The following is a 26,468-nucleotide window of genomic DNA, read 5'->3' on the forward strand; positions in this document are numbered from 1 at the left end:
AGCTCTGTCTCCACACTTGTGTCGAAACTGTTACACCGTCCAGAATAGGCAAGGTCTCTAACAGGTTTATGGTCTCAACGCCCGCACGCAGCCTGGAAGGGAGGGTGGCATTAATGAGATCAGCGACTAGAAACGCAGAAAGACTGACTTAGCAGAGGCAGCCAAGACTTAAGAATGAGGGTGATTGGGAGAGGTGGGAGGCAGGGCCCTTGGGTAATTGGGTGTTGGAGGGAAAGAAGGTCGGGGAATGAGGTGGGACCCAGGCTCTGTGTTGATGGCGGGGGGCGGTGGGTAGATTTCCAGGGATCTGTTTAGAGAAAAGACAGGGCCCCAGGCTGCAGCCGGGGAAGGGGTGTCGCCCAGCCCCTCCCCTCTTACGCCACTGCGCGGTTCCGCTACTGGAGCCCTCCCGCCAGGCTGCACGGCCACTAGTGGCCGCCAGGGGCCGCTGCATGGTCCCCGCGCCCCCGCCCCTCTCCATTGGCCTTTGTTGCCGTCGAGCGCCCCGCTTGACTCGTTCCCGTCCGCCCCCTGGGCCCATCGGTCGCGCCTGCGCACTGGCAGCTACTCGAACGCTAGCAGGGGGAGCTGCTGCAGGCTCCGCGGCGGCGGCAACGGAGGCTGCGGGGGCGACAGCGCGAGCGGCCGGGCTTCGGGGGGGAACCGAGCCCGGCCCGGGAGCCCGAGCAGTGCAAGTGCGAGGTACCTAGGCCCCTCACGCTGGACTCCTCAGTCTCCCGGCCGCCTGTCCTCCGCACGGGTATATGGGATGGAAGCGGGACCCTCGGGAGCAGGTAAGGGCCCTCGGGAACGGGAGCAGTGTGTGTTCCAAAGCCCTGGGGGCTCTCGCGGGATAGAGCATGGTTCCGGAGTGAGGAGAGGGGCTCTCAGGGGATGGGGGCCCCATTTTGAAGGGGGTTGTGTGCAGTTCCGGCTGAGAACCATGTGAAGATCTTAGACCCGGGCTGTTTGTCCTAGGAAGCAGTATACAGTCCTGAGGGTGGGAAGTAACCTGGCAGAAGGGCCTGAATGCACGGGAGTCCTTCCGTGAGGTCTGGGGAGGCCTATGGGGAGGCCCGGCAGGTGGCAGGGGGGCGGGCTCCAGGTGTCCAGGAGAGGAGGGGGGCGACACAGATGGGCCTGGAACTACCGCCTGTCGGGGGCCGGGGGCTCCGCCGTGCTGGGCTGGGCTAAGCTACTGTCTCTGGAGAGTAGGCGCCGGGGCTGGCCTCTGAGCTCCGCCCAGCTGGGCCTGAAGCGGGGGTGAGGGTCAGGGGGCGGAGGGTGGGGATTTAGCCCAGGGATTTCCCCCTTAGGCTGGGGACTTGAGTGGTGGCACGGGAGCATGCGCGGAGGTACCAGCCTGAAGGGCTGCCCTATGTGGTGGGGGCGTGGCTGTTTGAATATCCCTCCTGTGCCCCTGGGCTTAGGAGAAGGAGTGCACTGATGGGTGCAGGCTGTCAGATTCTGTTGGCAGAGTGCAAATGGAAATTGCCTTCTTCTGTCTTGGGCGGGGTGGTGGTGGTGGTGGTCTCTGACACTTGGTCGTTAAACGCCCGCCGGAGTAGCAGTTTGCCAAAGAAAGGGACGAGGTAAACTGCCAGAGTGCCTTTTTCTGCTACACGAGAGATGCTTTACGAGGGAGGTACTTCTCCCTGAAGATAGGCCTTAGGAAAGTGTCGGTGACTGAAAAGCTAGGCCCACATGTTTTTCAAGTTTCTAGACCACTACTGAGAGATGGAAGCTTTTCATCTAAGTATTGTGCCCTTTTCCTAGAATTGACCCTTATGTTATAGTATAATCTCTCTCTATACCTATGGCTTCCGATTCCTAGTGGATCTTTTCCCATGTCAGGGGCATGTCATTAGACTCAAAGCTCCAAGCTTATCTGTCTGATAGAAACAAGTTGTTAGGCCGACACTCGTGGCACATACCTTTAATCCCAGCGCTGGGGAGGCAGGCAGGCTGGCAGATGAATGAATTCAAGGTCAGCCTTGTCTACAGAGCAAGTTCCAGGACAGCCAGACCAAACCTCATCTCAAAAACCAAAAGAAAAAAACAACAACCAAGAAAAACAAAAAACAAAAAACAAAAAAACAAAAAAAAAAAAAAAACAAAAAAAAAGAAGAAGAAGATGTTGGAGGTAGGGCAGCATTAGAGGATGGATACACACACACACACACACACACACACACACACACACACGCACACACGCACATATTAGAGGAGAAACTGAGGCAGGTCTGCCCAGAGGCAACTGGAGTTCTTAGGATAGGACTTAGGATACCTTTTGTGTTATATAGCTTATAGCTTATACCCTGTGGTAGAAAAGACAATTTGAGGCCAGAATCCTCTGTTATCTTTCACTACCTCCTTCCATTTGGTGTGGGGATGGCAACGGAATTTTTGTTCACTTTCCAAAGATTTTGGGAAGCATTTTTGTTTTTCAGGCCCGTGGAATTGATCATAAAACCCTCTCAAGTCTTTGCTGCAGAGTGATCTGTGATGTGTACTGACTATTTTCCCAGAAACAAATAGCCTTGTTAGGTAGAGTGTAAATCCCAGTTTTCTAGGTTGGAAACTACTACCAACAAACCTGGGGACTAGAATAGGACCCACGTCCAGAAAGACTGATGAAGGCTCATTGACCTGAATTGTTAATGATTTTATCCTGATGAATGTCTAATGGGTTTAGGTGGTGAAGAAAGGGGCTTGTTTGTGACAGGAAAGAAGCTTCTAGGTGAAGGGCTGGAGCACTGGAGTCAGCTGTATCATCAAGTAAATGCCAGTGGCACGATGGAGAGACCCTTCCTAACTGCTTCCTTCTGTGGCTGGACTGCTGTTCTCTTGAGGATGCTGGAGTATTGTTTGCTCATGTCCAGATGCGCCTTCAGTGTACTGGTGTGTTCAGGCATGTGAACTGGCATTGAGGGTAGAGGTGCTGTCCGACTTATCTGTGGCAGCAGCAGTTGCCTGGTGTCTGGAGGCCCTGACACAGAGTGCATGTTTATTAATTGACTCAGATCACTTAAGTGTGCATATTCTGTAATTTGTATCTATGCATGTAGGTGTTTAATGTTTGTGGACAAATATTTTTGGAGAGATTGGTCTCTTTAGTCCTTTTTTGTTCACCACCTGACATACCAAGGGTACACAACCTCTGGTTAGTCTGTTGGGTTCTTTAGAAGATGTGTGAGCCTCTGAGTTGCTGGGTAGGAATCCTGAGCCTGGGCCTTGAGCTCTGTTACTTTTCCTTTTCAGTGCTGGTTGGGGATGGGGGAGGGGGAGTGTCATTTTCAGGGCCCCTCCCTTCTTGCTTTTGTCTGCAGGGAAGGGCCCCGCCCCTTTCCCCCTAGGCTGGAGCTTTGTCCTCTGAGCTGGGGCCCTCATCTGCATCACAAAGTGGCCGTCTGTCCCTGTCTGGGTCTGAGGGGAAGTGTCTTCCTTTCTCAGACTAAAAGCTGGGGGCAGGGCGAGGTTGGGGAGTAGAGACTCTGTACAGCTGTGGGGCTTTCCTAGGGATAGAACTGGCAAAGAGGTAGTTGTTCCTTCATGCCTTCTTTCCTAGTTTGGGGATGAAGTGGAGATATGTTCTCCATTTCCCCTGAATCCTGGGCAGGAGAGTGCTCTCAGGCGCTGGTGTACTGTCCATTTCTGGGGTAGAGAGAGTTCTGAGGGGAGTGTCTGTCTCACCTCACCCCCTATAATTTCTGCTTTGCCCCTGGTTCTAGCGGGATGTCTTTCTCCCAGGATTTCAACTGATCATTTAGTCTAGGAGGCAAAGGGTGAATGGAATCCTAGAACTCGAGAAAGGGAAAAATATATCTGAAAGGGGGCAAATGCTTCTCCTGTACAGAGTTTATGATTGGGACAGTTGCAAGCATGGTTGTGTGGTTGTGTACTCTTGTGTCCCTATGGGTATGCTTGTTCATTTATTTCATATGAAAATACTAAGTACCAGTCTTTATGCCCGCCATTAGCTTGAGCTGTGGCTAACTCTAGTATGGTCCCTTCTTTGGAAACACGGGAGTTGAGGATGGTGAGCAGTATATGTGGAACGGTAAACTTTAAAGAACTAGTGTGTGAGAGGGGTGTTTGTCAGTGGGCTTGTATGTAGTATCCTTCAGCTCTTTCTGGGATAGGTGTGACTAGTGTAGTTGCCTTGGAGCTGAGTTCTTTGGGTTGGACTTGCATTTTCTCTGCAGAAAGGGGCTGGGGCTGATTTGACAGGTGGTTAGAGGGAGTCAGGTCCTTCAGCTTTGGAAAGTGTGCGCCTCCCACAAATGGTCCTCTTCCTGAGCCCCCTGCCTAAGATTTGCTCCTTGCGTTCCCACCCGTCCCATCCCCCACTCCTTTCTATGAAAGCAGAGCTCTGCTAAAGGGAGGTTCTGGGCTTATCCCTCTTCCACCTGGGCTGGTCCTCTGCTGGCAAGAACAATAGTAGCTGAGGACAAAGGCTCCACTTAGTCAACACACACACCCAGAGAGAGAGAGAGAGAGAGAGAGAGAGAGAGAGAGAGAGAGAGAGAGAAGGCTAGGAAATAAGTCTGGTCATGCTGGCCTATCCTAGCCCTTCCCAAGGGCCCCTTCCTTTCTGAAATCGATCCTTTCTGCTGTCTGGACCCTCTGTGTGGAAAGATTTGTAAAGAATGGAAGGTGCCTTATATTCCCCTTCTGACCTGGTGTCTCCCCTCTTACTGCTCTTCCTCCTTCCAGAGCCTCCAGCTTTCTTCTTTGGGAGCTTTTGTTTTCTTCTGTTTCTTCATTCTGCATCTTGATATAGTTTTTCCCCTATACCTCAACCCGACTTACCTTGCCTTACCTGCACCCTTTCCCTCCCTTTTCTGACTATTTTCTCTTGTGTCCTCCAGATCTGACCTTCTCTCCTACCCTGGCAGCTTCCTCTTAGACTGCAGATGCTGTCCTTCAACCCTTCTCTTCTTTAAGTCTCTCCAGAGGCAGCCATTCCATGTCTTAGTCCTCTCTCAGGCACTGGCCTTGTCCTTCCCAGCCTGGCTTTCTTGGGGTCGTTCTCCTGTCCACATTAACAGGATGTAATCACAAAGTTCTGGTGCCATTTTGTATTTTGGATAGTAATGAGTGAACTGAGCTTCTTATAGCACAGACTAAAACGTTCTTAACCTGCCAGATACCCAGTAGAGACAGGTTTCAATTAGTATAGAAGGAAGAAAGGGTTTTGTAAACTAGGAAGCAGACTTAGCTCCTTTTCTTGAAGTGATAGGAACCCATTACACATTTACTGATCAAGTTTTAGATACACATTTTCCAACCTCAAGAAAGGTTTAAAACAAAAATAAAAGTGAAATAAGCCATCAGGAAAAAAAAAAAAAAAATACCAGTGAGCCTGGGAATGTTTGAGCTCGTGGAAGCTCCCTGCTGGGTTAGGAAACAGGAAAGAGACCCGTGGTCTTGATCTGAGAGGCCTTGCTGATCACAGACTCTGTCCTCACTGGCTTCTTTGTCTCCACAGCTGCAGGCGCCTACCTGCCTCCCCTGCAGCAGGTGTTCCAGGCGCCTCGCCGGCCTGGCATTGGCACTGTGGGCAAGCCAATCAAACTTCTGGCCAATTACTTTGAGGTGGACATTCCTAAGATTGACGTTTACCATTACGAGGTGGACATCAAGCCGGATAAGTGTCCTCGCAGGGTCAACCGGTAAGCGATGCCCCTGGGTGGCATCGAGTCCAATTTATTAAACAGGGAAAGAGGAAGCATGCTGGCTAAAGAACACTGTAAGAATGGAGTATAGCACTGAGCAGGTTCCAGCATTTGCTGAGATGGATGAGCACAGAGACTTTAAGAATGAGACTTAGTAAAGGAGCTGTAGGGAAAAGTTAAAAGGCAAGGTCAAAATGGCATGAATGAGAGCAGGATGGGTGTTCTTGCTTGCAGGGGGATATTGTGGCATGCGTAGTTGGAGGGATTAGTTGTAGCAGAAGCAGACTAAATTGGCTATTACTTAAAAATCATATTCATAATTAAAATCTAGGAATTGGCAGTGAAAAATTATTGTTCTCAACAGTCTTGAGTGTATTTTCAGATGTTTTTCTCTGCATGCATACATTAATATATGAACATTAATATTATGTGTGTGAATATATAATACATTCTATAGTAATATATCATCACCAATTACTATTATCATTAATTACTTATTATTAATGAGCATATATATCACTACATATTATATATGTGTATATACAAATATGTGTGTATACATATACACATTGATTTTGTACATGTATTACATATAATACAATAAATGTACATTAATGTTACGTATACATGTGTGTCTTAGTCAGGCTTTCTATTCTTGCACAAACATCATGACCAAGAAGCAAGTTGGACAGGAAAGGGTTTATTCAGCTTACACTTCCACATTGCTGTTCATCACCAAAGGAAATCAGGACTGGAACTCAAGCAGGTCCAGAAGCAGGAACTGATGCAGAGGACATGGAGGGATGTTACTTACTGGCTTGCTTCCCCTGCCTTGCTCAGCTTGCTTTCTTATAGAACCCAGGACTACCAGCCCAGGGATGGCACCACCCACAATGGGACCTCCCCACCCTTGATCAGTAATTAAGAAAATGCCTGACAGCTGGATCTCATGGAGGCCTTTCCTCAAGGGAGGCTCCTTTCTCTGTGATAACTCCAGCTTGTGTCAAGTTGACACACAAAACCAGCCAATACAATATGTAATGTATGACACATATAATATTAATATACAATCCTATATACTTTGTTTAATATTGTCCATTTTTTCTGTTTAGCCACATATTTTGGAAAATAGTATATATTAGTATATATAGATCTGCTTTATTCTTTTGCATAGTGCCCTAAGTTGTCCTTGGGATGGCCATGTAACTTGCTTGATCTATTGTGGAATATTTAGGTTGAGTCTAAACTTTGCAATAAGATTGAAACTGTTAAATATTCTATAGAGGTACATATTTTCATAGATGTGAGGACTTCTGTAAGATAGAAGTCCTAGGAGTGGAGTCCCTGGCACAAGGCAGTTTAAATTGAGACATTGTCCATTCCTAGAGGCAGTGTCAGAAGAACCCAGGAGTGGGATTGAGGGAAAGATGATAATGGAGAGAAAACAGTGGTAAAACTTGAGAGAGCTGGAGAGAGGAATCATTCTATACTTTATTTTATTATTTCTAGGCTAGTTCAGATTGTTTCCTCTTTTTTTTTTCCCCCTCTCTCTCTCTTTGTTTTTGCTTGACAGACTGGGAATTAGAAGGTATAGAAGGTTCAGGTTAGACCTGCGAACAGGCCCTTCCCCCTCAGAAGGTCTGTGGGGGTCTTGGTGATCTGAGGACCAACAGTGTCTCCCTAGGATGTCAGAAGTGTGGGTTTTAAGCTACACTGTAGACTACAGATCAGAAGATGACTTTAATGAACCCTGGCGATTCATAGAAACGTTGAAGCTTGAGGCGTACTGCCACGGAGTAGATGGTAGAAGTGAGCGTAGTGCGTGGGACATGGCCTCAATTTTGAACTGTTTCCAAAAGCCTGAAGTGATATTCTCAGCTTCCGATTGCCACGTCTGTCTTTTGCAGGGAGGTGGTGGAATACATGGTCCAGCATTTCAAACCGCAGATCTTTGGGGATCGCAAGCCTGTGTACGATGGAAAGAAGAACATTTACACTGTCACAGCACTGCCCATTGGCAATGAGAGGGTAAGACCGGGGATGAGGCTAGGCCTATGAGCCCAGGGAAGCCCACCTGGAGTCTGGGGGTCCAGAGATCCTTCTTTTCTTTTGTGCTGAAAGGTATATTTTCGGGTATGATGAATCAGGGTAGATGCTTAGTGTACTGTGTGCCTGTCCCCAAACAGGGATTTCCTTCTAGATTGAGAAGGCAAAAGCACTAAGGCATCATCTGTGGAAATCGGGTGTGGGTTTTTATTCTGGGGTTTTTAGTGTGAGCCCCTGGTGGCTTAGTTTTGGCAGATTGGAGTGGAAGACAGTGAGTAGGACAGGAAGGTTAGTCTGTGAGGATGTGACAGTAATCCTTTCCTTCTTGCTGTCTTGAAGGTTGACTTTGAGGTGACAATCCCCGGGGAAGGGAAAGATAGAATTTTTAAGGTCTCCATCAAGTGGCTAGCCATTGTGAGCTGGCGCATGCTGCATGAAGCCTTGGTCAGCGGCCAGATCCCTGTGCCCTTGGAGTCTGTGCAAGCCCTGGATGTGGCCATGAGGCACCTGGCATCTATGAGGTACTGAGTATAGTTATTATCTAAGCTACAAGTGTTGGTAAAACTGATGTTGGGGGAAGGGGGAGTGAGTATGTATTAAGGTCCCTCAGTGTGTCATTGGGGAAAAAAGAACTGAAGGCCAACCATGCATGTGTACACACACACACACACACACACACACACACACACACACACGCGCGCGCGCGCGCGCGTTTAGATGGTTAGACCCTTGTTCCATCCTTAGATACCATTTTGGCCTCATTCCATCTATCCATACAGGGCAGAGAGAAAGGTAGAAACTTGTACAAGGTCAGTCTTACAGTTGGCCCAAGAACAGAGCTGGCATTAAAGCCCTGGTGTCCTGCCTTCCAGGCCAGGGCTCCTCCGTGCCCAGGATGCCTCACAGGGTGGGGGCCTGTGCCCGAGGGACCAGTTCTCTGCCTGTCCCTGCCAGGTACACCCCTGTGGGCCGCTCCTTCTTCTCACCGCCTGAGGGCTACTACCACCCGCTGGGGGGTGGGCGCGAGGTCTGGTTCGGCTTTCACCAGTCTGTGCGCCCTGCCATGTGGAAGATGATGCTCAACATTGATGGTGAGTGGGGAGAGCCATGGAGCCAGGGGCACCCTAAATCCAGTGACCACGCTCCCAGCCTCATCCCTCCCAGCTCTGCAACCATACTCATTGTCTAATTCCTGTAGCCCTGGCACGCCCTGTCCCTATCCTGGTGCCCTACAAAGAGAATATAAATTGAAATGCCTTCATTTATTTTTTTCTGAAAGAATCTGAGCCAAGCTTTCCCTCCCCTGTCCCTACAGTCTCAGCCACTGCCTTCTACAAAGCACAGCCAGTGATTGAGTTCATGTGTGAGGTCCTGGACATCAGGAACATAGATGAACAACCCAAGCCCCTCACGGATTCCCAGCGTGTTCGGTTTACCAAGGAGATAAAAGGTGAGGACCCACCCAAATGGGGAAGGGAAAGCGCTGCTTTCTCTAACCCTAAGAGGAAATTCCTCTGGGAAAGGCCAGTGAGGGAACATGAGCAATCTGTTTCAACCTTAACAAGTAGTGTGTGTATCTCAGGCCTGAAGGTGGAAGTGACCCACTGTGGACAGATGAAGAGGAAATACCGCGTGTGTAATGTTACCCGACGCCCTGCTAGCCATCAGACGTAAGTTGGCAGCATGGCTAAGCATGGTCAAGACAGCTAAGCTCTCTAACCCACTCCCCTCTGTGTTGTCAGAATACGACTTTTCTAGTCTGTCTTTGAAGATAAGCATCTTCTTCCCGACCTCCCGAGATTGTTTGATTCTCTCATGACTTTTCCCTTCTTAATCTCTTGGTTTCTTCCTTGGACCCTCGCTATAAAACATGAGTGGTCCACCGATTACTGTTGGGTCTGTACATATAAAATATTGCGATCCCCTTTCTTGATTCCAGGCTATGCTAGACTCTTCTCTTTAGTAGTTACCCTACCCAGGCTTTAGAAAGACAGATGAGTGAGATTGTTGGCCTTTGTGGAATATCTCCATCTTTGTGTTTTTCAGGGAAGCCATGTAGCATTCACTTTCCCATGAGCGCCAGTGATCAAAGAGGATGAATCCAGCTCATAGAGAGGTGGGGTTTATACTGAATTATGATACTTCCATCCCTCCCTTCAAACAGGTTTCCCTTGCAGCTGGAGAGTGGACAGACTGTGGAGTGCACCGTGGCACAGTATTTCAAGCAGAAATATAGCCTCCAGCTCAAGTATCCCCACCTGCCCTGCCTACAAGTTGGGCAAGAACAGAAGCATACCTATTTGCCCCTCGAGGTAAGGCTGCCAGAGACTGGTTTGGCTGACACTGATCGTCAGAGGTCTGTTGAACCAGTCACAGTCTCCTCATTTTCAAGTTTGAGAAGCTGATGTTCTAGGAAGGTCTAAGGTTGTTTTCATGTGAAGTATAGACTTCCTACTTGCTAAATTCTTTTCTTATTCCTGGCTTTATTTTCATCTTTTTCTAGGACTGCTAGGCAGAAGGGCAAGTTGTGTTTGGTTGTTTGGCTGCCTGCCTGGCTGGCTGGCTGGCTGGTTGGTTGGTTGGTTGAGACATGTCTCCAGCCCAGGCTGGCCTTGAACTCACATTTAGACAGGGATAAATAACATTGAACTTTTTTTTTTTTTTTTAGATTTATTTATTTTATATATGTGAGTACACTGTAGCTGTCTTCAGATACACCAGAAGAGGGTATCTGATCTCATTACAGATGGTTGTGAGCCACCATGGGGTTGTCTGGAAAAGCAGACAGTGCTCGTAACCTCTGAGCCACTTCTCCAGCCCTCCTTTTGGCTTTTTGAGACAGGGTTTCTCTGTGTTACAGCCCTGGAGGTCACTTTGTAGATCAAGCTGGCCTTGAGCTCACAGAAATCCACGTGCCTTGACTCTGGAATGGTGGGATTAAGGTCAGGATCCACTAGGCCTGTCTGTGACTGGCTTCTTTCACTTAGCATAATTGTTCCAAGGTTCATCCTCATTGCTCTGAGGGCGTTGTTCTTATCTGTAGCTACATCATTTTGTGTCTTCAACATTGATGGGCATTTGTGTTACACTTTTTGGCTGATAGAAAAAATTACTGCTATAAACATTCATTTCCTTGTTTTCCTGAACACGGTTTCATTTTTCTTGCTTATATTTGTAAGAATGACATTATACAAGACTGTAACGTCCTACGCGCTCCCAGACTGGTCTCCCATTTTACAGTTCTGTCAGCAGTGAATGAGGGTTCCAGCTTCTAGTCAGATGGATTTTACTTTAATTATACTGGGAATCCATGTTTAGTTAAAAGAATATGGGTTATTTGAAGCTTCTCAGCTAGGAACTAAAAACAGCCAGTGCCACCAACCTAGGTCTCTGAATTTCTTGTAGTCATTCAAGTCGTGGAGAGACTCAACAAAACCTTTCATGTTCAAGTCAGTTCATTCCTGCATTAATCTTTTCTTTGTAGTCAGGTGTGTATAACATGAAAGTTTCCATTGTAAGCATTGAATGTTAGGTTCTGTGACATTAAGTGTTTTCACATTGTTGTGTGGCCACCACTACTCCTCACCTGTCTCCAGAAAGTTTTCCTCATCTGGAACTGAAGCACATCTATTAAAGCCTGACCTCCCACCTCCAGCCTTGGTGCTCTTTGCTCTACTTTCTTCTTCTAGGAACTGGCTATTTCTCTAGGTTCTCCATGCAAATATAAGCATATCTTCATCATTTTTGATTGGCTTATTTCACTTATCGTGATGTCCTCAAGGTTACCCTTGTTGTGATGTGTTGGGATTCTCTCCCTCTTTTAAGGTATAATACACTTCTGTATGTGTATACCACATTTGGTTTATATTTTATAATGCCAATGGACACGTGAAGAGCAATTATGTAGATAATAGTGCTATGAACAAAGCTGCACAAACATTGTTCTCTTCTTTTGAGTACATAACCGGAAGTAGAGTTGCCAGCTCATATGGTAATTGTATATGCGATGACACAATACCATTTTCCACATCAACTTCACCATTTTGTAGTAGAGTTCCCCTTAGTTTTCTGGCAGTGCTAGTTCTGAAGCTAAGCTATGCCATAAGCATCTGAATAGTTCTGAGTGTGTGTGGGAATTCTTTGAAATGTGGAATTTAAAAGCAGGTAACCTTGGCCTGGCTTTCCTTCCCATTGTTTACTGTGAACCCTGGGAGCTAGAACTGAAGCCAGCGCATGCAGAGCACTGGCCTCACAGAACGGCTACATGGTTTCTTGACATCACAACATCTTCAAGCAGTGGTTTTATTTGTTTTTAATTGTAGCTGAGGTGAAAGAGTTGAATCTCAAAGCAGTTAAGAGTCTAGCCCGGAGGATCTCTGTGAGTTCAAGACCAGCCAGATCTATGGAGTGAGTTCCAGGACAACCAGGGCTACACAGAGAAACCCTCTCTCAAAAAACAAACAAACAAACAAACAAACAAACAAGAGTAGCCCACAGTAACATCATTTAGAATTACAAAGCTACACTTCAAACATAAGCCTGCTGAAAGCAATTGGCTTTCTCCTCTGTTTTAAGCTTTCCTGTCCCTGTGTCCTGATTAGAAGCCAAAGTCTTACTTGTCACTAGGCATTATTTTTGATCTTCATCTTGAGCGCAGGACAGGAGCCAAGTAGCAGGATGTTCATCATACTAACAAAGAACACTGCCAACCAATAGAAATAGTGATTTCTGTGGCTGGAGATACTGCTCAGTTGGTAGCTTGCTTGCCTAGGATGCGTGAGGCCCCAAGTTCAGTCTCTGAACATGTGCTGTATATGCCCATCCTCCCCAACACACACAAAAGACAAAAGGAAATAGTGATTCATGTACTTTTATACCTCGGGGCTCAAGAATTTTTAGCCATCTATGTTCCTCCCAGTTGCTGCACATGGAGCAACTAACTTCCTGCTACCATTGGAGAGCTGCCATAGAAATCTGATTTGCTTATAGTATATTGGGATTTTGATATTCAAAAGATCTGTGTACTTAGTCCTTGGGTAAATAATAATGTATGCTGTAACTTACTGAGTGCAGTGTTCCAGAACTGTGCTCAGCTCTGTAAGTGCTGCGTTTAATCTCTAGACACCCTGTAGGATTGTAATTATTCTCATTTAACACATGAGACCTGGTCACAGATCCACCCTGGAATTCAAACTTCTGGTCACAATGTATTTTTACATAGAGGGTTCTATAATTCTTTTCCCATGGTTGACAGCTAAGATACTGGAGAGGTATAGGCTGTTCTTAGGCATAATGCCTCGTCTGTCTCCTTTCCTCAGGTCTGTAACATTGTGGCTGGGCAGCGGTGCATTAAGAAGCTGACTGACAACCAGACTTCAACCATGATAAAAGCTACAGCTAGGTCGGCCCCAGACAGACAGGAGGAGATCAGTCGCCTGGTCAGTGGGACTGCTCAACAGTGCATGCTGTTCACTGAACAGCCCTTGGGGCTCTTGGTAGCATAGATGTTTTAATGGTCAGTCCAGGAAGATCTTCCTTCAGAAAAACCTAAGTCTGGTTTTATTGTCTGGGACTTTGCAGGGCTGTTTCTCTCTCTCTCTCTCTCTCTCTCTCTCTCTCTCTCTCTCTCTCTCTCTCTCTCTCTTTCTCTCTCCCTCTAAAGATTTATTTATTTATTTCATGTGAGTGCACTGTCACTGTCTTCAGACACACCAGAAGAGGAGGGCATCAGATCCCGTTACCACTGAGCCATCTCTCCAGCCCCCCCACCCCCCCACCCCCCCCCCCCGTTCTTGCTCTTGAGCCTTTGGCTACTTCCTTTATAACAACTCCCATTTCCACTGCCTCTCCCTCCATCCTCTAGTTCTCCCACCCCCTTTTTAGTGCTAGTTTTTGTCATCTTTAGCTTCTCTTCTGGGCTCTCTCTTTGGCACCTAGAACAGGAGCAGTATTTATTGCCAAGCTGCCGGTCTCCTGAGACCGCCTTCTTTTGCCCTGCAGATGAAGAATGCCAGCTACAACTTGGATCCCTACATCCAGGAATTTGGAATCAAAGTGAAGGATGACATGACGGAGGTGACGGGGCGAGTGCTGCCGGCGCCCATCTTGCAGTATGGCGGCCGGGTGAGCAGGGTCAGGGCCAGACAAAGTCTCTGGGGCATTTGGGGGTAGTTGGGCTGCATAGCTCAGGGGCTTTTGTTCCCTCCTCACATGGCTCTACTGAGGCTCACCTGGGCGCCCCTCTGCCTATCCCTAGAACCGGGCCATTGCTACACCCAACCAAGGTGTCTGGGACATGCGTGGGAAACAGTTCTACAATGGGATTGAGATCAAAGTCTGGGCCATCGCCTGCTTCGCACCCCAAAAACAATGTCGAGAAGAGGTGCTCAAGTAAGGATGGTAGAGGGTTGGGTTTGGGGTTGGGTGAGTGGGAAGGATCCCAGAGCTGTTGATCCCACAACCTCTAGGTACCAGGACTGACCTGCAATCTGCCTTTTCTCTTGTAACTCTATCCACATTATTGCTTCTGACTTATGTGTCTGCTTATTCTTTTCTGTCCGTATGTGGTCTGATGACTTCAGGAGCCTTAGGTATTTCAGAGATGAATTTTAGGGTATGACTCTCCCAAGGCAGGCCTGAGTCATTTTATTGTTCTAATTATCATAATTGGTAATAAATAGTGGTGATGGCTATAATATTTATGCTGACATTACACTTAGTGACTAATGTACTTTCTTTCATCTTGATAGTGAGTAGGTGGTGTTTTAGTTGTCTTTCTATAGCTGTAATAAAACACCACAACCAAGGCAACTAATAAAATAAAAGGTTTATTAGGGTTTTGAGTTCCAGATGGTGAGTCCATGACCATCATGACAGCAGTGTGGCAGAAGTAGGCAGGCATGAAGCAGTAGCTGTGAGCTTGCTTCTAGTCCACTAGCATGAAACAGAGAGACACTGAGAATGCAGGGGTCTGAGGCTACCCCTTCTATTCCTTCCCAAATAGCTTTACCAGCTGGAGACCAGACATTCAAATATATGAGCCTGTGGGGGGCCATTCTCATTCAAACCACCACATATATGGTAATGCTTTGGGAGACTGAGGCTGAAAGAGGTTAGTTTGATAACTTGTCCAAAGTGTATAGATCAAGAAAGGTTCAGAGGTAAGAGCAAATCAGATCTGAGCTTCAAAACTTATACTTCTAATGAGAGAGAGAGAGAGAGCGAGAGCGAGAGCGAGAGAGAGAGAGAGAGAGAGAGAGAGAGAGAGAGAGAGAGAGAGCGAGCTTGATTGATTCTGTAAAGCACCAGCAGCTAGTCCTTTGAGCTGTGGTCAGCAGCATAACTAAATTAGATCCAGGTAATCTGATTGACGCTGTAGGTGCACATTAACTCGGGCCACTCATCATCACTGAGAGGCTGGGAGTAGGTGGCAGCAAGGAAGTGAAAGATACTGTCAAGTAGCTTAATGAAACAGATTAAAGAAGTAACAACCTGAATGAGTAAATAAATAAATAGAAAAGTCACTTGACACTTTTCCTATAGTCTTTATTCTTTTAAAGTTTTATTGGTTTATCTTAAAACACCAAAAAGTGCACACACATAAAAGATATGGTTCAGTTTCTGCCGTCTTTTTAAATGGGGATTCTGTGGGTATGATCATTATTGTATTCTGTATTATATTCCATAATGAGAAAGCTAGTGGAGCTGACTGGTTTGGTTTTGACAAAGGTACTGGAGATTTGTGCCTTTGATGTCTTTATAAGTACAAATCACTTTGGGCTGGAGAGATGGCTCAGCAGTTAAGAGCACTGACTGCTCTTCTGGAGGTCCTGAGTTCAAATCCCAGCAACCATATGGTGACTCACAACTATCTCTAATGAGATCTGATTCCCTCTTATGGGGTTACTGAAGACAGCTACAATATACTTATAATAAATAAATAAACCTCTGGGCCCAAGCGAGCAGCAGTGGAGTGAGCTGGACGGGGGCCTGGAGGGCCCCGTTCTCCTGTTTCTTACACAGGCATGTAGCCACCACTATCATAACTGTAATCTCTTGTTTCCTTGTTTGTCCTTCGGTCTCCTTTCCTGGACTCTGTAGATTCAGGTCAGGCTGTTCTTGTATCTGGTCTGGCCTTGTTTGAATGGTCCCTAACAGTCCTGGAGGTGCTCTGCGGACGCTGGAGTCCTGCATGAGCTCTTCCCTCGCGCCGCGCCGCAGTCACCTTATTGATAGCCTGATCTTTTCCTCCTCCTTTGTCCCTGCCCTTGTCTACTTCTTTGTTCTTTTGGGGCGGGAGGGAGTGTTGGTGTTGGTACAAGTTTTGTTTTTGTTTTAATAATCTATAGCTTTGGCCTTTGGGGTTTACCAGGAACTGATAACTCTATTCTCTCAGGTTTGGAAGAGTTCAATGTATCAGGCACTTTTTTTTTCTTAGTGACCACTATATATAGGGAATTAAAAAAAAAAAAAAAATGTGGCCCGTATATCTGCATGAGTGGTAACTAATTTAATGCATGGTTTTGGATCAAAGATAACAATTCCCCAGTTTTCAGCCATGGCAGGTAGAGGAGACTTTGTAGGGACTGTGCATAGAAAGTAGAAGTTAAAAGTAGATAGAACTTAGAAAAATTGGAAAGTAAATGAAGCAAAGACTCCTAAGTACAGAGGACTCAGAACATAGAGAAAAGCCTCCTTTTCACAAAGAACATAGGGGAGAAGGAGGCTACTGTGTCTGTTAGGATATGGCCTTGCACATTCTAGATATCTCAATACTTTTTGGATCCTAGCAGCAGACATAGTATCCCAGTCATAGTGTGGTAGTGGAGGGAAGAGAGGAATGCCTATTTCTTAGCTGTCCTGGCTCAGTCTCTTAGTGTTGGGCTTATGAGTACATGCATGCCTTGAGACCTGCAGGTTCTGGGGGTGTTTGTTTGTTTGTTTGTTTCAGGTTCTAGTTTTTGGTTTTTTTCGAGACAGGGTTTCTCTGTATAACCCTGGCTGTCCTGGAACTCACTCTGTAGACCAGGCTGGCCTCGAACTCAGAAATTCACCTGCCTCTGCCTCCCAAGTGCTGGGATTAAAGGTGTGCGCCACCACCGCCCGGCCAGGTTCTAGTTTTTAAATGTTATTACTAATTAGTTTTGTTTGTCTAACAAATAATTTTTTAGAAGTGTAGCTAGACTGACATGATGCCTCATATCTATAACCAACCTCAGCACTCAAAATGCAGAAATTGCCTCCTCTTTGAGGCCATCTGGGGCTGCATACAGTGAATTCGTAGGCCAGCCAGGCCTATATAGTGTCTCTAAAAACCAAAATAATAGTCTTAGGGCTCCTGTTGGTGTGATATAATGTGAAGACCATAAACAACTAGGGAAGGAAAAGGTTTATTTTCCTTATAGTCCATCACTGAGGGAAGGAATTCAAGTCAGGAGCCTAGAGGCAGGAAGTAAAGTAGAAACCTTGGGGAGTGCGGCTTACTGACTTGCTCAGACTGTTTTCTTATGCACCAGAGATTCACACTGCCCAAGGGCAGCACCGCCCACTTAGGCTGGGTCCTCCTAATCAACCACTAGTTGGAAGAAGAGCCTTCTAGGCTTTCTGCAGATGGACATTCAGGAGGCATTTTCTCAGTTGAGCATGTCTTCTCTTAAATGGCTCTAACTTTTTGTTAAGCTGATGAAAAGTTAGCAATAATAGTAGTAGTAGTAATACAGTCCATAGCCACAGTCAACATTCAGAGTTGTATCATATTTATTTCATTTTTAAAAATATAAGTTTTAGCTGGGCACTTTTAATCCCAGCATGCAGGAAGCAAAGGCAGAGGATTTCTATGAGTTCAAGTCAGTCCAGTCTACAAAGCAAGTTCCAGGACAGCCAGGACTGGTATACAGGTTGGTTTGTTTGTCTCAAACAAACAGTTTGACATTATTTGATGTGCTGCATTCTACTGCTGTACTTCTCCTCTAGCGCGGTTGCTAGCATGAATTGTAATCTTTTTATCTAGTTTTTTATCAATGTATATATGATTGTAAATTTGTATAAAATATACTGTATCTACCTTACCTATTTTTAAATATGTGAAAAATACTTTCTGAACTGTCATTGATATGTATGTAGTATATATATTTTAAACACTCATTTCTGTTCTTTTTGCAAATCACTGCTCTTATCAGTTAGGTTTGTCCGAGCTGACCGTGATCTGTGGCCTGTCCACGCTAGGCATGCACCCACTGTTGATTGCTTTCACTTTAAGTAATAAGATTTCTACAAATTAAATTGTTTGCCGTCCAGTTTTGTATATTTACGGTACCTTGATTATTTTTACTGTATTGCATCCCTCTTTACCACTCTGTTGCTTTTCTCAGGATAAAACCTAAAGTCAGAGGAAAGAAACATGCTTAATAGTTGGCTCTTTTCCTTGTGAGCCAGTGAGGAAGGTAGAGTTTGACTTTTCCCTGAGCACCTCTGCTTTCACCACCATAGACCCTCACTTACTTTGAGCATAAAATCCGTACACTTATGCACCTGTCTGGTTTTTCCCTTTGGACATGTAATATGGAGTACAGGTATCCACAGGTCTCAGCCTAGACTAGGAGCTTGTTGTGGCTAGGCTCTGTTCACTGAGAATTCCCACAAGCCCCTTGTTTAGACTCTTCAGTTCCCTTGGTGTTCATTGTCTTTAGTTGAACAAACTTTGCCTTGTTTTCACTCTACTGTAAATGTACCTTTTGCATCAGCTGTGGTTGGGTCCTTCATGTTAGAATCTCCCAGTGCTGAACACTTAAGATGGAGGCGTTAAGTTCATCAGATGCAGTGGAATTTATTTTGTCATGACCATGTTTGTGCCACAGGAACTTCACAGACCAGCTTCGGAAGATTTCCAAGGATGCGGGGATGCCCATCCAGGGTCAGCCATGTTTCTGCAAATATGCACAGGGGGCAGACAGCGTGGAGCCCATGTTCCGGCATCTCAAGAATACGTACTCTGGACTACAGCTCATTATCGTCATCCTGCCCGGGAAGACACCAGTGTATGGTACGGTTCTCCTGGGACAGTGATAATAACGACAGTATCCAGTTCACTGGAGCCCTCTCGGGGCCTTTAGGGTGGAGTCAGTGGAGAAATGTGGCTTTCCCCAGAGATGGTCATTAATGTCAGTGGTTTGTTTGTTTGTTGTTTATGTTCTTAAATCAGAGAAATATTCTGTGTGAGCTATTGAGTCATTCAGCTTTGCTTACCTGCTCACACGCCATCACATTTCCCAGGATCCCTTGTGATAGCATCTTTCTGGCAGGTTGAGGTAGCTGGATACAGAGAAGGGTCAGGCAGATGGCAGTCATCTGGGAGTGTATTATTTATTAGGACATTATGAGTTCAAGCTGAGGTGATTCTGCTAAGTAACGTGAACTTTTTTGCAACATTTCCCCATTTCCTTTGTTTGTTTGTTTGTTTGTTTGTTTTTATGAATGTCTGTAAGCCTCTTCCTTGGTTGTCCTCCCTGCCTGCCTCAGAGACCGTGCAGGTCCTCTGCTTCCCTGCTCTGCTTTTGTTCCTGTCTAGCCCTGGTGCCCTTGAACATCCCCAGATGAACTGTCCTGAAGCCCACTGCAACCATTTTGTCTCTAAGCATTTTTTTCCTATTGTTTTTCTTTTGAAAGAATTGTTTTCATATTCTGTATGCACACTTACTCCTTGGCCTGTCTCCCTCTGTCTTGTCTACTTTTCTCCTCCACCAGCTCTCAGACTGAGAATCTGCGTCTCTTCTCTTCCTTTGACTTCCAGACACATTTCTCCCCTCACTTTATGTTTGTCATTACCAAGGATGCATGGTAGTTTGGGTTTTCTGTCCCCTTCTGTCTGTCTTCTGTTGATCCTTTTCACTCATTCTGGTTGCCTTCGCCATTACCTATTACTCTGATATGGTATATAATCTGAAAACCAAAAGTCTCTGCAGCATCCATCTGTCTATCCTTTCTCCCTTCTGCAGGTGCCTTGATTATCTCTTCTAATCTTTCTTCTCAAACATTTTTAAAACATTTATTTATTTATTTATTTATTTATTTATTTACTCACTCTCTGTGTGTGTGTGTACTTGTGCCATAGTATGTGAGTGGTGGTTGGAAGATAACGTGAGGAATAAGTTGTCTTCTTTGATGAGTGAGTTCTGGGGATAGGGCTGAGTCGTCAGGCTTTGTGAAAGCACCTTCTGCCATAGACCCCCCTGAGCTGTCACCAGTCCCTCAAGTCTTTGGTGAATAGGTTAATAAATCAGACTTTTTTAAAGCAACACAACCTCACTGGTCTCATTCAGTATGAAAGGGCTTTCAGGCCTGATACTTTTTAACTTTCAGCTCTGTCCTGTACTGTTCCCTTAGTAAGCCTACAGAATTGTCCTGAAACAGAACCCAACCTCAGTCCTTCCTCCACCAGTCAACCACCATAGGCAAATTGCCAAGCTCTGAGCTTCATGAGCTGATTATATAACAAGCAGCATCTAGCAGAGCCGTTGGCAGAGAGGAGAGTTTGAACGCTCCTCCTGTCTGTGCTTCCCTCTCTGGCTGTATTCTGCCGGTATTGCTTTCCCTTGGCTCGGATGTCCAAACACTCCTTTGCCATTCTTTCCCGTAACATTCTCTCCGCCTCCTAAAACAAAGTTTATGTTATATTTATGTTATATTTTGGTCATTTTCCCTAGAGGATAAATATGTCCTTTTGTTATTGTTTGTTTGTTTGTTCATTTGTTTGAGACAGGGTCTCACTATGGCCTTTTATTCAAAGATCCGCCTGGCTCTGCCTCTGCTGAGATTGAAGACTTTTGCCATCATGCCTGGCTTTTTTTTTTTTTTTTTTAAGATATATTTTATTTTAAAGTATATGTATGTGTTATGAGCATGCTATTAGATGTGTGTGTCAGAGACCAGAGTTAGAGCTACTTCATGCTCAAAATAAAACTGGAACCGCAGTTACTGACTGCAGTTGTGAGCTGCCTCACAAGATGCTGTAACCAAACTTAGGTACGTCTGGAACTCACTCTGTAGATGAAACTCTTATAGATATCTACCTGCCTGTGCCTACCGATTGCTGAGATTAAAGGCCCACACTACCACCACCAGGCTGCTTGAGCATGAAGTAGATCTAACTCTGCTCTCTGACCACACATCTAAAGTAGAATTTTTCACTGATGACAATAATTTTAATAATTTCTTACAGAGGGAAGTTGGTTATAACTCTTGTCCCCCTTAGATGGAAGAAAAGGGTGTTTTTTTACCTTCCCTCCTGGGGCTGTGGGTAAAAATGACACTGTCCCTATGATATTCATGTCAAGGTCCTGTTGGCATTGTGGTTTTTTGGAAACCATTGGGTGTTGCTTTGATTCAATCCTACCTACACATGTCCTCTTTCTAATATTTTTAGCTCCCTTTTCTCTCTCTATTAGATTGCTCTTCCAGAGGACCTGAGTTTGATTCCCAGAACCCACATGGCAGCTTAAAACCATCTGTAACTTTAGTTCTAGGAGATCTGACATCTCATTCTAGCCTGCCTGAGCACCAGGCATGCGCATGGTATACAGAAGTACATGTAGGCAAAACACCCATGAATAAAATTTAAGTTAAAAAATTTTAAAGACTTAAAATTTCTTATAAGATTTATAGCAATAAAATTAGTAAGTTTATAGGTTTTTTAAAAAACCTAATAGTATCAATCTAATAGAGAAAAAGGGAGCTAAAAATATTAGAAACATTGCTTTTAACTGCTCAGATATCTCTCCAGTCCTATAAATAAATCTTAAGTATTCAGCCTAATTTTTTTCCCTCACAAGTATCACAGCATTGAAACAACTGAACCTCGTAGAACATTGCTATCCCTGGGACCCCCTCACTACAACCCCCCCTCAGTTAGTGACTGTAGTTCTCATCTCAAACACTGTAGATTAATTTTGCCTGCTTTTTGACTTAATACAAATGGAATTATAATGAATGTGTTTTTTAGATGTGTCTAGTTTCTTTTATTTAACATTCTGTTTGTAAGATTTTTCCATATTATTATAGCTATAATTTCTTTGTGTTTCCATTGTGTGACTATAATGTACTTTACATTTCATTTCACTCCACAGTTGAAAGTATTTGGATTGTTCCTAGTTTCTAGCTGTTATGAATAATGGTCATCTGTATCCTTTGAGCACTTGAGCCTTTTGGGTAGAGTATGTCTTTTATGCTGAATACTTAAGATTTTCTTTGCTCTGTGGCCTGCTCCTTTTTTTTTTTTTTTTTTTTTTACTCTTTTTTGTTTTGTCTTTTTGTTTGTTTGTTTTTGAGACCCCTGACTTAGAAATTCACTTGCCTTAGACTTCTAAGTGGTAGAGATATATACCACTATGCCCAGCTTGAAGATACTATTTCCTTTTCCGCCCCCCCCTTTTTTTTTTTTTTTCACATTTCACATTTGGCAGTCTATCTGTAAAGAGAGCAAGCATTCTGTTGCTTTGCTGTCCCCTGGCAGTTGCCCACTGCTGTTGCAGAGGCTGGAATCTCGGCCCTCTGCACACCTGGAATCAGGCAGTGGACATGGCGACTCTTATCTACAGCAGATAGCTCATGGCTGTGGGATTTCCTTCCTCTCTGATGTTCCAATCCTCTGAATTATGGTTAGCATGTCTCTGCTGTTTTCAAAAGATATTTTGTCTGACTTTTCTGAATGTTGATTTCCAAAGAACAGATTTGCAACTAACTTCTCAGTCTTTTATAAGCTAAGAGGATTTCTTTAGCCTTTTAAATATGCTCCCATTGAAAACATACCAAACTCTTCCTTGATCTTTCATCTTCTTTGTATTGGGAATCACTGAAACAGTTTTGTTTCTACACACTGACTTTTTTGGTTCTCAGTATTGCTAAATATAATGAATATTTACCATTCTCATTGTACCTGGTCTCTCAGCTTATCTGACTTGGTCAATTACTTATTTCTTTCCTTTGGTATTTATAATACTACACTGTCTTGGCTTCTTCCTAGTTCTTCTGAGCTTCCCTCCTTTGCAGACTTCTTTAGCTTGTTCTGCAAATGTTGGGTTTTCTTCTAGATTCAGATCCAGCCTTGCTGTGGGCTTTTCAGCTCCCCATCTTAGGAGTTTCTAAAACTATCTCTCTTTGTTAGTGACCTCAGTAAGAGCATGCCTTCATTTACTACTTGTACTTTGCACAAATATTGCACAAATTTTGCACTTGACAAAAAAAAAAAAATAGCTTCCAACTACCATGTCTGTTTGCCTAGTTATACCCTTACAACACTCAAACTCAAAAGAGTGTATGATGATCTGTTTCTGTAAGGAAAACTAAAGCCTTGAAAGTGAGCCATAAGTGAGCACGCGGCTGTGTCTCTGAGTTCGAGTCCAGCCCGGTCTCACTTTGTCAGTGAGTCCCAGGGAAAGTGAGCCATAATCAAGGAGCATGTGTGCAAATACCATGATACAACCCACTACTTGTACTCTGTACAAGACTGAAAAATTAGTAATACAACCATCCATCTGTAATAGCTCATTTCCCTCTTGTGCAGAGTCTATACCAGGCTTCTTAGTGGTCTCTTGAACCCATTTGTTTCCATGTCTGTGTGTGAGGGACTGAGCCCAGGTTCATGATTGTTAAACATGCACTGTACTACTTCCTCCATTCCAGCCCCTCAGCCGCCTGTCCAAATTTCTCAAAAGTGCCTTACTATTTCCGAGTAGAATGCTGCTTGCTCTTTTTGTTTTAAGACTCTTATGATTTAACTTGGGCTGCCATTAAAATCATGTTCTTCCTGCTTCATCTCCCAGTTGCTGCCGTTACAGGTGTGAACCATCCTATATAGCTCCTAGCTCAGGCTGTATTTTTGCATGTTTCCCTTCTACTTGGAATATGCTCTCATTCTCTCTCTCTCTCTCTCTCTCTCTCTCTCTCTCTGAAAGTCCTCCTTCCTAGAATTTAGTTCATTTACTATACACCCCTGACTAGGTTATTACCCCGTATTATACATTCTTACAACTGTTTTACCACTGTTATTTTTTATACTGTGTGACATATACTATACTTTTAGCAAAATGCCAAGTGCACTAACCAGTGTTCTCTCTTCCCATAGCTGAAGTAAAACGTGTCGGAGATACACTCTTGGGAATGGCAACGCAGTGTGTGCAGGTGAAGAACGTGGTCAAGACCTCACCTCAGACTCTGTCCAACCTCTGCCTCAAGATCAATGTCAAACTCGGTGGCATTAACAACATCCTAGTCCCACACCAACGGTATGAGCTCTTACTTGCTCTGTCATGGGAACCTCCTAGGGAGAGGTGAAAAGACAAGACCCTTTCCAGGCAGAGTAACAGAGACAGAAGACACAGAAGACGAGAATGGCACTGGAGGTGCCAGCCAGAGAACACTCAATTCCTCACCATTTTGTTTTCTCTCCTTGCTCAGCTCTGCTGTGTTTCAACAGCCAGTGATTTTCCTGGGAGCCGACGTTACACACCCCCCAGCTGGGGATGGGAAGAAACCGTCTATCACAGCAGTGAGTTATTCCTCTTACCTCGGAGTCCTTTAAGAGTGCATGTTCATTCAGTCCCTAAGCCCTGCCCTTTCTATGCACCCCTTGCAAACCTGACTCTGCATGAGAGTATAGCTTGTTGCCAGAAACTCTGGCCACATGTTGCTCTTTCTGTGCATTCATTCATTTTTCGTTTTAGCTCCAGTTTTTTTGTTGTTTTGGTTTGGGGTTTTTTTTTTGGGGGGGGGGTAGAAGGGGGTTTTGAGACAGGCTTTCTCTGTGTAGCCCTGGCTGTCCTGGACTCACTCTGTAGACCAGACTGGCCTCGAACTCAGAAATCCGCCTGCCTCTGCCTCCCAAGTGCTGGGATTGAAGGTGTGCACCACCACCGCCCAGCTCAAGGCTGTTCTTAACACTCACATCCAGCTGCTGCCCATAGACTGCGTGTGAATGCTTTCCTGCAAGGACAAGGAAAGCAAACATTCTGATCAGTATTAAATAAATTCTTTTGGCCAGGCAGTGATGGCACATGCCTTTAATCCTAGGGAGGCAGAGGCAGGCGGATTTCTGTGTTCGAGGCCAGCCTGGTCTACAGAGTGAGTTCCAGGACAGCCAAGGCTATACAGAGAAACCCTGTCTTGAAAAACCAAAAAATAAAATAAAATAAATTCTGTTTTCGTGGCAGAACAGACTGAAGCCAATGTTTATTCGACTCCTATTCATCTCTTTTGCATGGCAGCCAGATAGGTACTGTCTTCTGATGTCAAGGTTTTCTAGGAACATAATGAGTGAGCTCATCCAGTTAGTTGTAGAGCATTCTTACTCAGAATTCCTCTCTCAGGCCTGTTACTTCAGAGCAAAGGAAGGTGACATTCTAGAGGCTGATGCTTTCTCTCTGTCATTAGGTGGTAGGCAGTATGGACGCACACCCCAGCCGATACTGTGCCACCGTGCGTGTGCAGCGCCCACGGCAGGAGATCATCGAAGACTTGTCCTATATGGTGCGCGAGCTGCTCATCCAGTTCTACAAGTCCACCCGCTTCAAGCCCACCCGCATCATCTTCTACCGAGATGGCGTCCCTGAGGGCCAGCTGCCCCAGGTATGGCTCCCGGTGGCTGGTACATTATCTAGTTGAGGCCAGAGGACTGCTTGTTCAAAGCCATTGGTGCTGGGAAAGGCCAGAGAGCACGACTGAGAAGCAGGGTAGCAAGTACCTATGGATTTGTGTTTCAGCACACAGTTCTCATGTTCCTGGGTTCTCTCCACTCCCTATGATATCTGGAGCACTAAGTTTTTAAAGTCTCAGCCTCTAGGGCACTTAATTTGACAGAAAAAAAAATAGTGCTGAGACTATTTAGTGGTTCTTTTTCTTTCTTTTGAGATAGGGTCTCACTACTTAGCTCTGCCCAGCCTGGAACTCACTGTATAGACCAGGCTGGCTTTGACTTAACAAAGATTCCCTGTCCTTTCCCCTGAGCACTGGGATTAAAGATGTGCCCTACCACACCTTTCTAGTTCTGTGTCTTAATGTAAGGTCTCTTTTTGCATGGAGAGCAGATAGGTACTGTCTCCTGAAGCCAAGATTCCTAGCAGAGGTTTCTAGGACAATATCAAGTATACCGAGTCTCAGGACCCATCATTGCTAAAGGTTGAGCATCAGCCTCTAAAGGTTATGTGCAAAAAGTTCTGTACACGTTGGAATGTTCGTAGTTCAGCAAGGCCTTTGAATTAAGAAAGGGCCATGTGCCTTTTTCTCCCCCTTCACCCTGTGTCTAGATCCTTCACTATGAGCTGCTTGCCATTCGAGACGCATGCATCAAACTGGAAAAAGACTACCAGCCTGGGATCACATATATTGTGGTGCAGAAGCGCCATCACACCCGCCTCTTTTGTGCTGACAAGAATGAGCGGGTGAGTGAGGAAGCTGAGGCCACCGATGCCCTCTTCCTGTCTCCTGTACCTTGAGAGAGAAGCCTTGAGATACAGTCTGGGAATTTAGTTTTTTCCTATGTGTCCTCCCTGGCTGTTTTCCCTGGCCTTGTGGCCCGCCCTCCTCTACTTTTCCCTCACTTCTTCCTCCTCTCCTCCTTCCCTCGTACCTCCTCTCCTCCTCCTAGCTCCCTGGCCTAGACCCCATATAGACCAGCTCCCAGAGAAGGGAAAGGGAGCGACCATTTATTGAACTTCTGTGTGCTACACACTGTTCAAGGAGTCTTCCTCACAGAAG

At 45.3% G+C, this 26,468-nt stretch overlaps 1 protein-coding gene across 2 annotated transcripts in view; it reads left to right on the forward strand.

Annotated features, from left to right (window-relative positions):
- Positions 1-540: 540 nt before the first annotated feature.
- The window catches only part of Ago1 (argonaute RISC component 1), a 31,619-nt gene continuing 5,691 nt past the window's right edge, over positions 541-26,468 (forward strand). The window contains exons 1-16 of one of the 2 annotated variants that reach the window (XM_034502056.2): positions 541-794; positions 5,492-5,675; positions 7,586-7,706; positions 8,064-8,245; positions 8,679-8,815; positions 9,040-9,174; positions 9,307-9,394; positions 9,889-10,036; positions 13,043-13,162; positions 13,725-13,847; positions 13,981-14,114; positions 18,581-18,765; positions 23,842-24,001; positions 24,174-24,264; positions 25,146-25,340; positions 26,018-26,152. In XM_034502056.2, coding sequence (XP_034357947.1) covers positions 770-794; positions 5,492-5,675; positions 7,586-7,706; positions 8,064-8,245; positions 8,679-8,815; positions 9,040-9,174; positions 9,307-9,394; positions 9,889-10,036; positions 13,043-13,162; positions 13,725-13,847; positions 13,981-14,114; positions 18,581-18,765; positions 23,842-24,001; positions 24,174-24,264; positions 25,146-25,340; positions 26,018-26,152 — 2,163 coding nt within the window. In that variant the 5' untranslated portion in view covers positions 541-769. Of the gene's footprint in view, positions 795-5,491; positions 5,676-7,585; positions 7,707-8,063; positions 8,246-8,596; positions 8,816-9,039; positions 9,175-9,306; positions 9,395-9,888; positions 10,037-13,042; positions 13,163-13,724; positions 13,848-13,980; positions 14,115-18,580; positions 18,766-23,841; positions 24,002-24,173; positions 24,265-25,145; positions 25,341-26,017; positions 26,153-26,468 lie in introns of those variants that run through there. The other variant, XM_076934198.1, reaches the window with a different exon arrangement.

This window comes from Arvicanthis niloticus, chromosome 5, assembly GCF_011762505.2.
Source record: "Arvicanthis niloticus isolate mArvNil1 chromosome 5, mArvNil1.pat.X, whole genome shotgun sequence".
NCBI lineage: Eukaryota > Metazoa > Chordata > Mammalia > Rodentia > Muridae > Arvicanthis > Arvicanthis niloticus.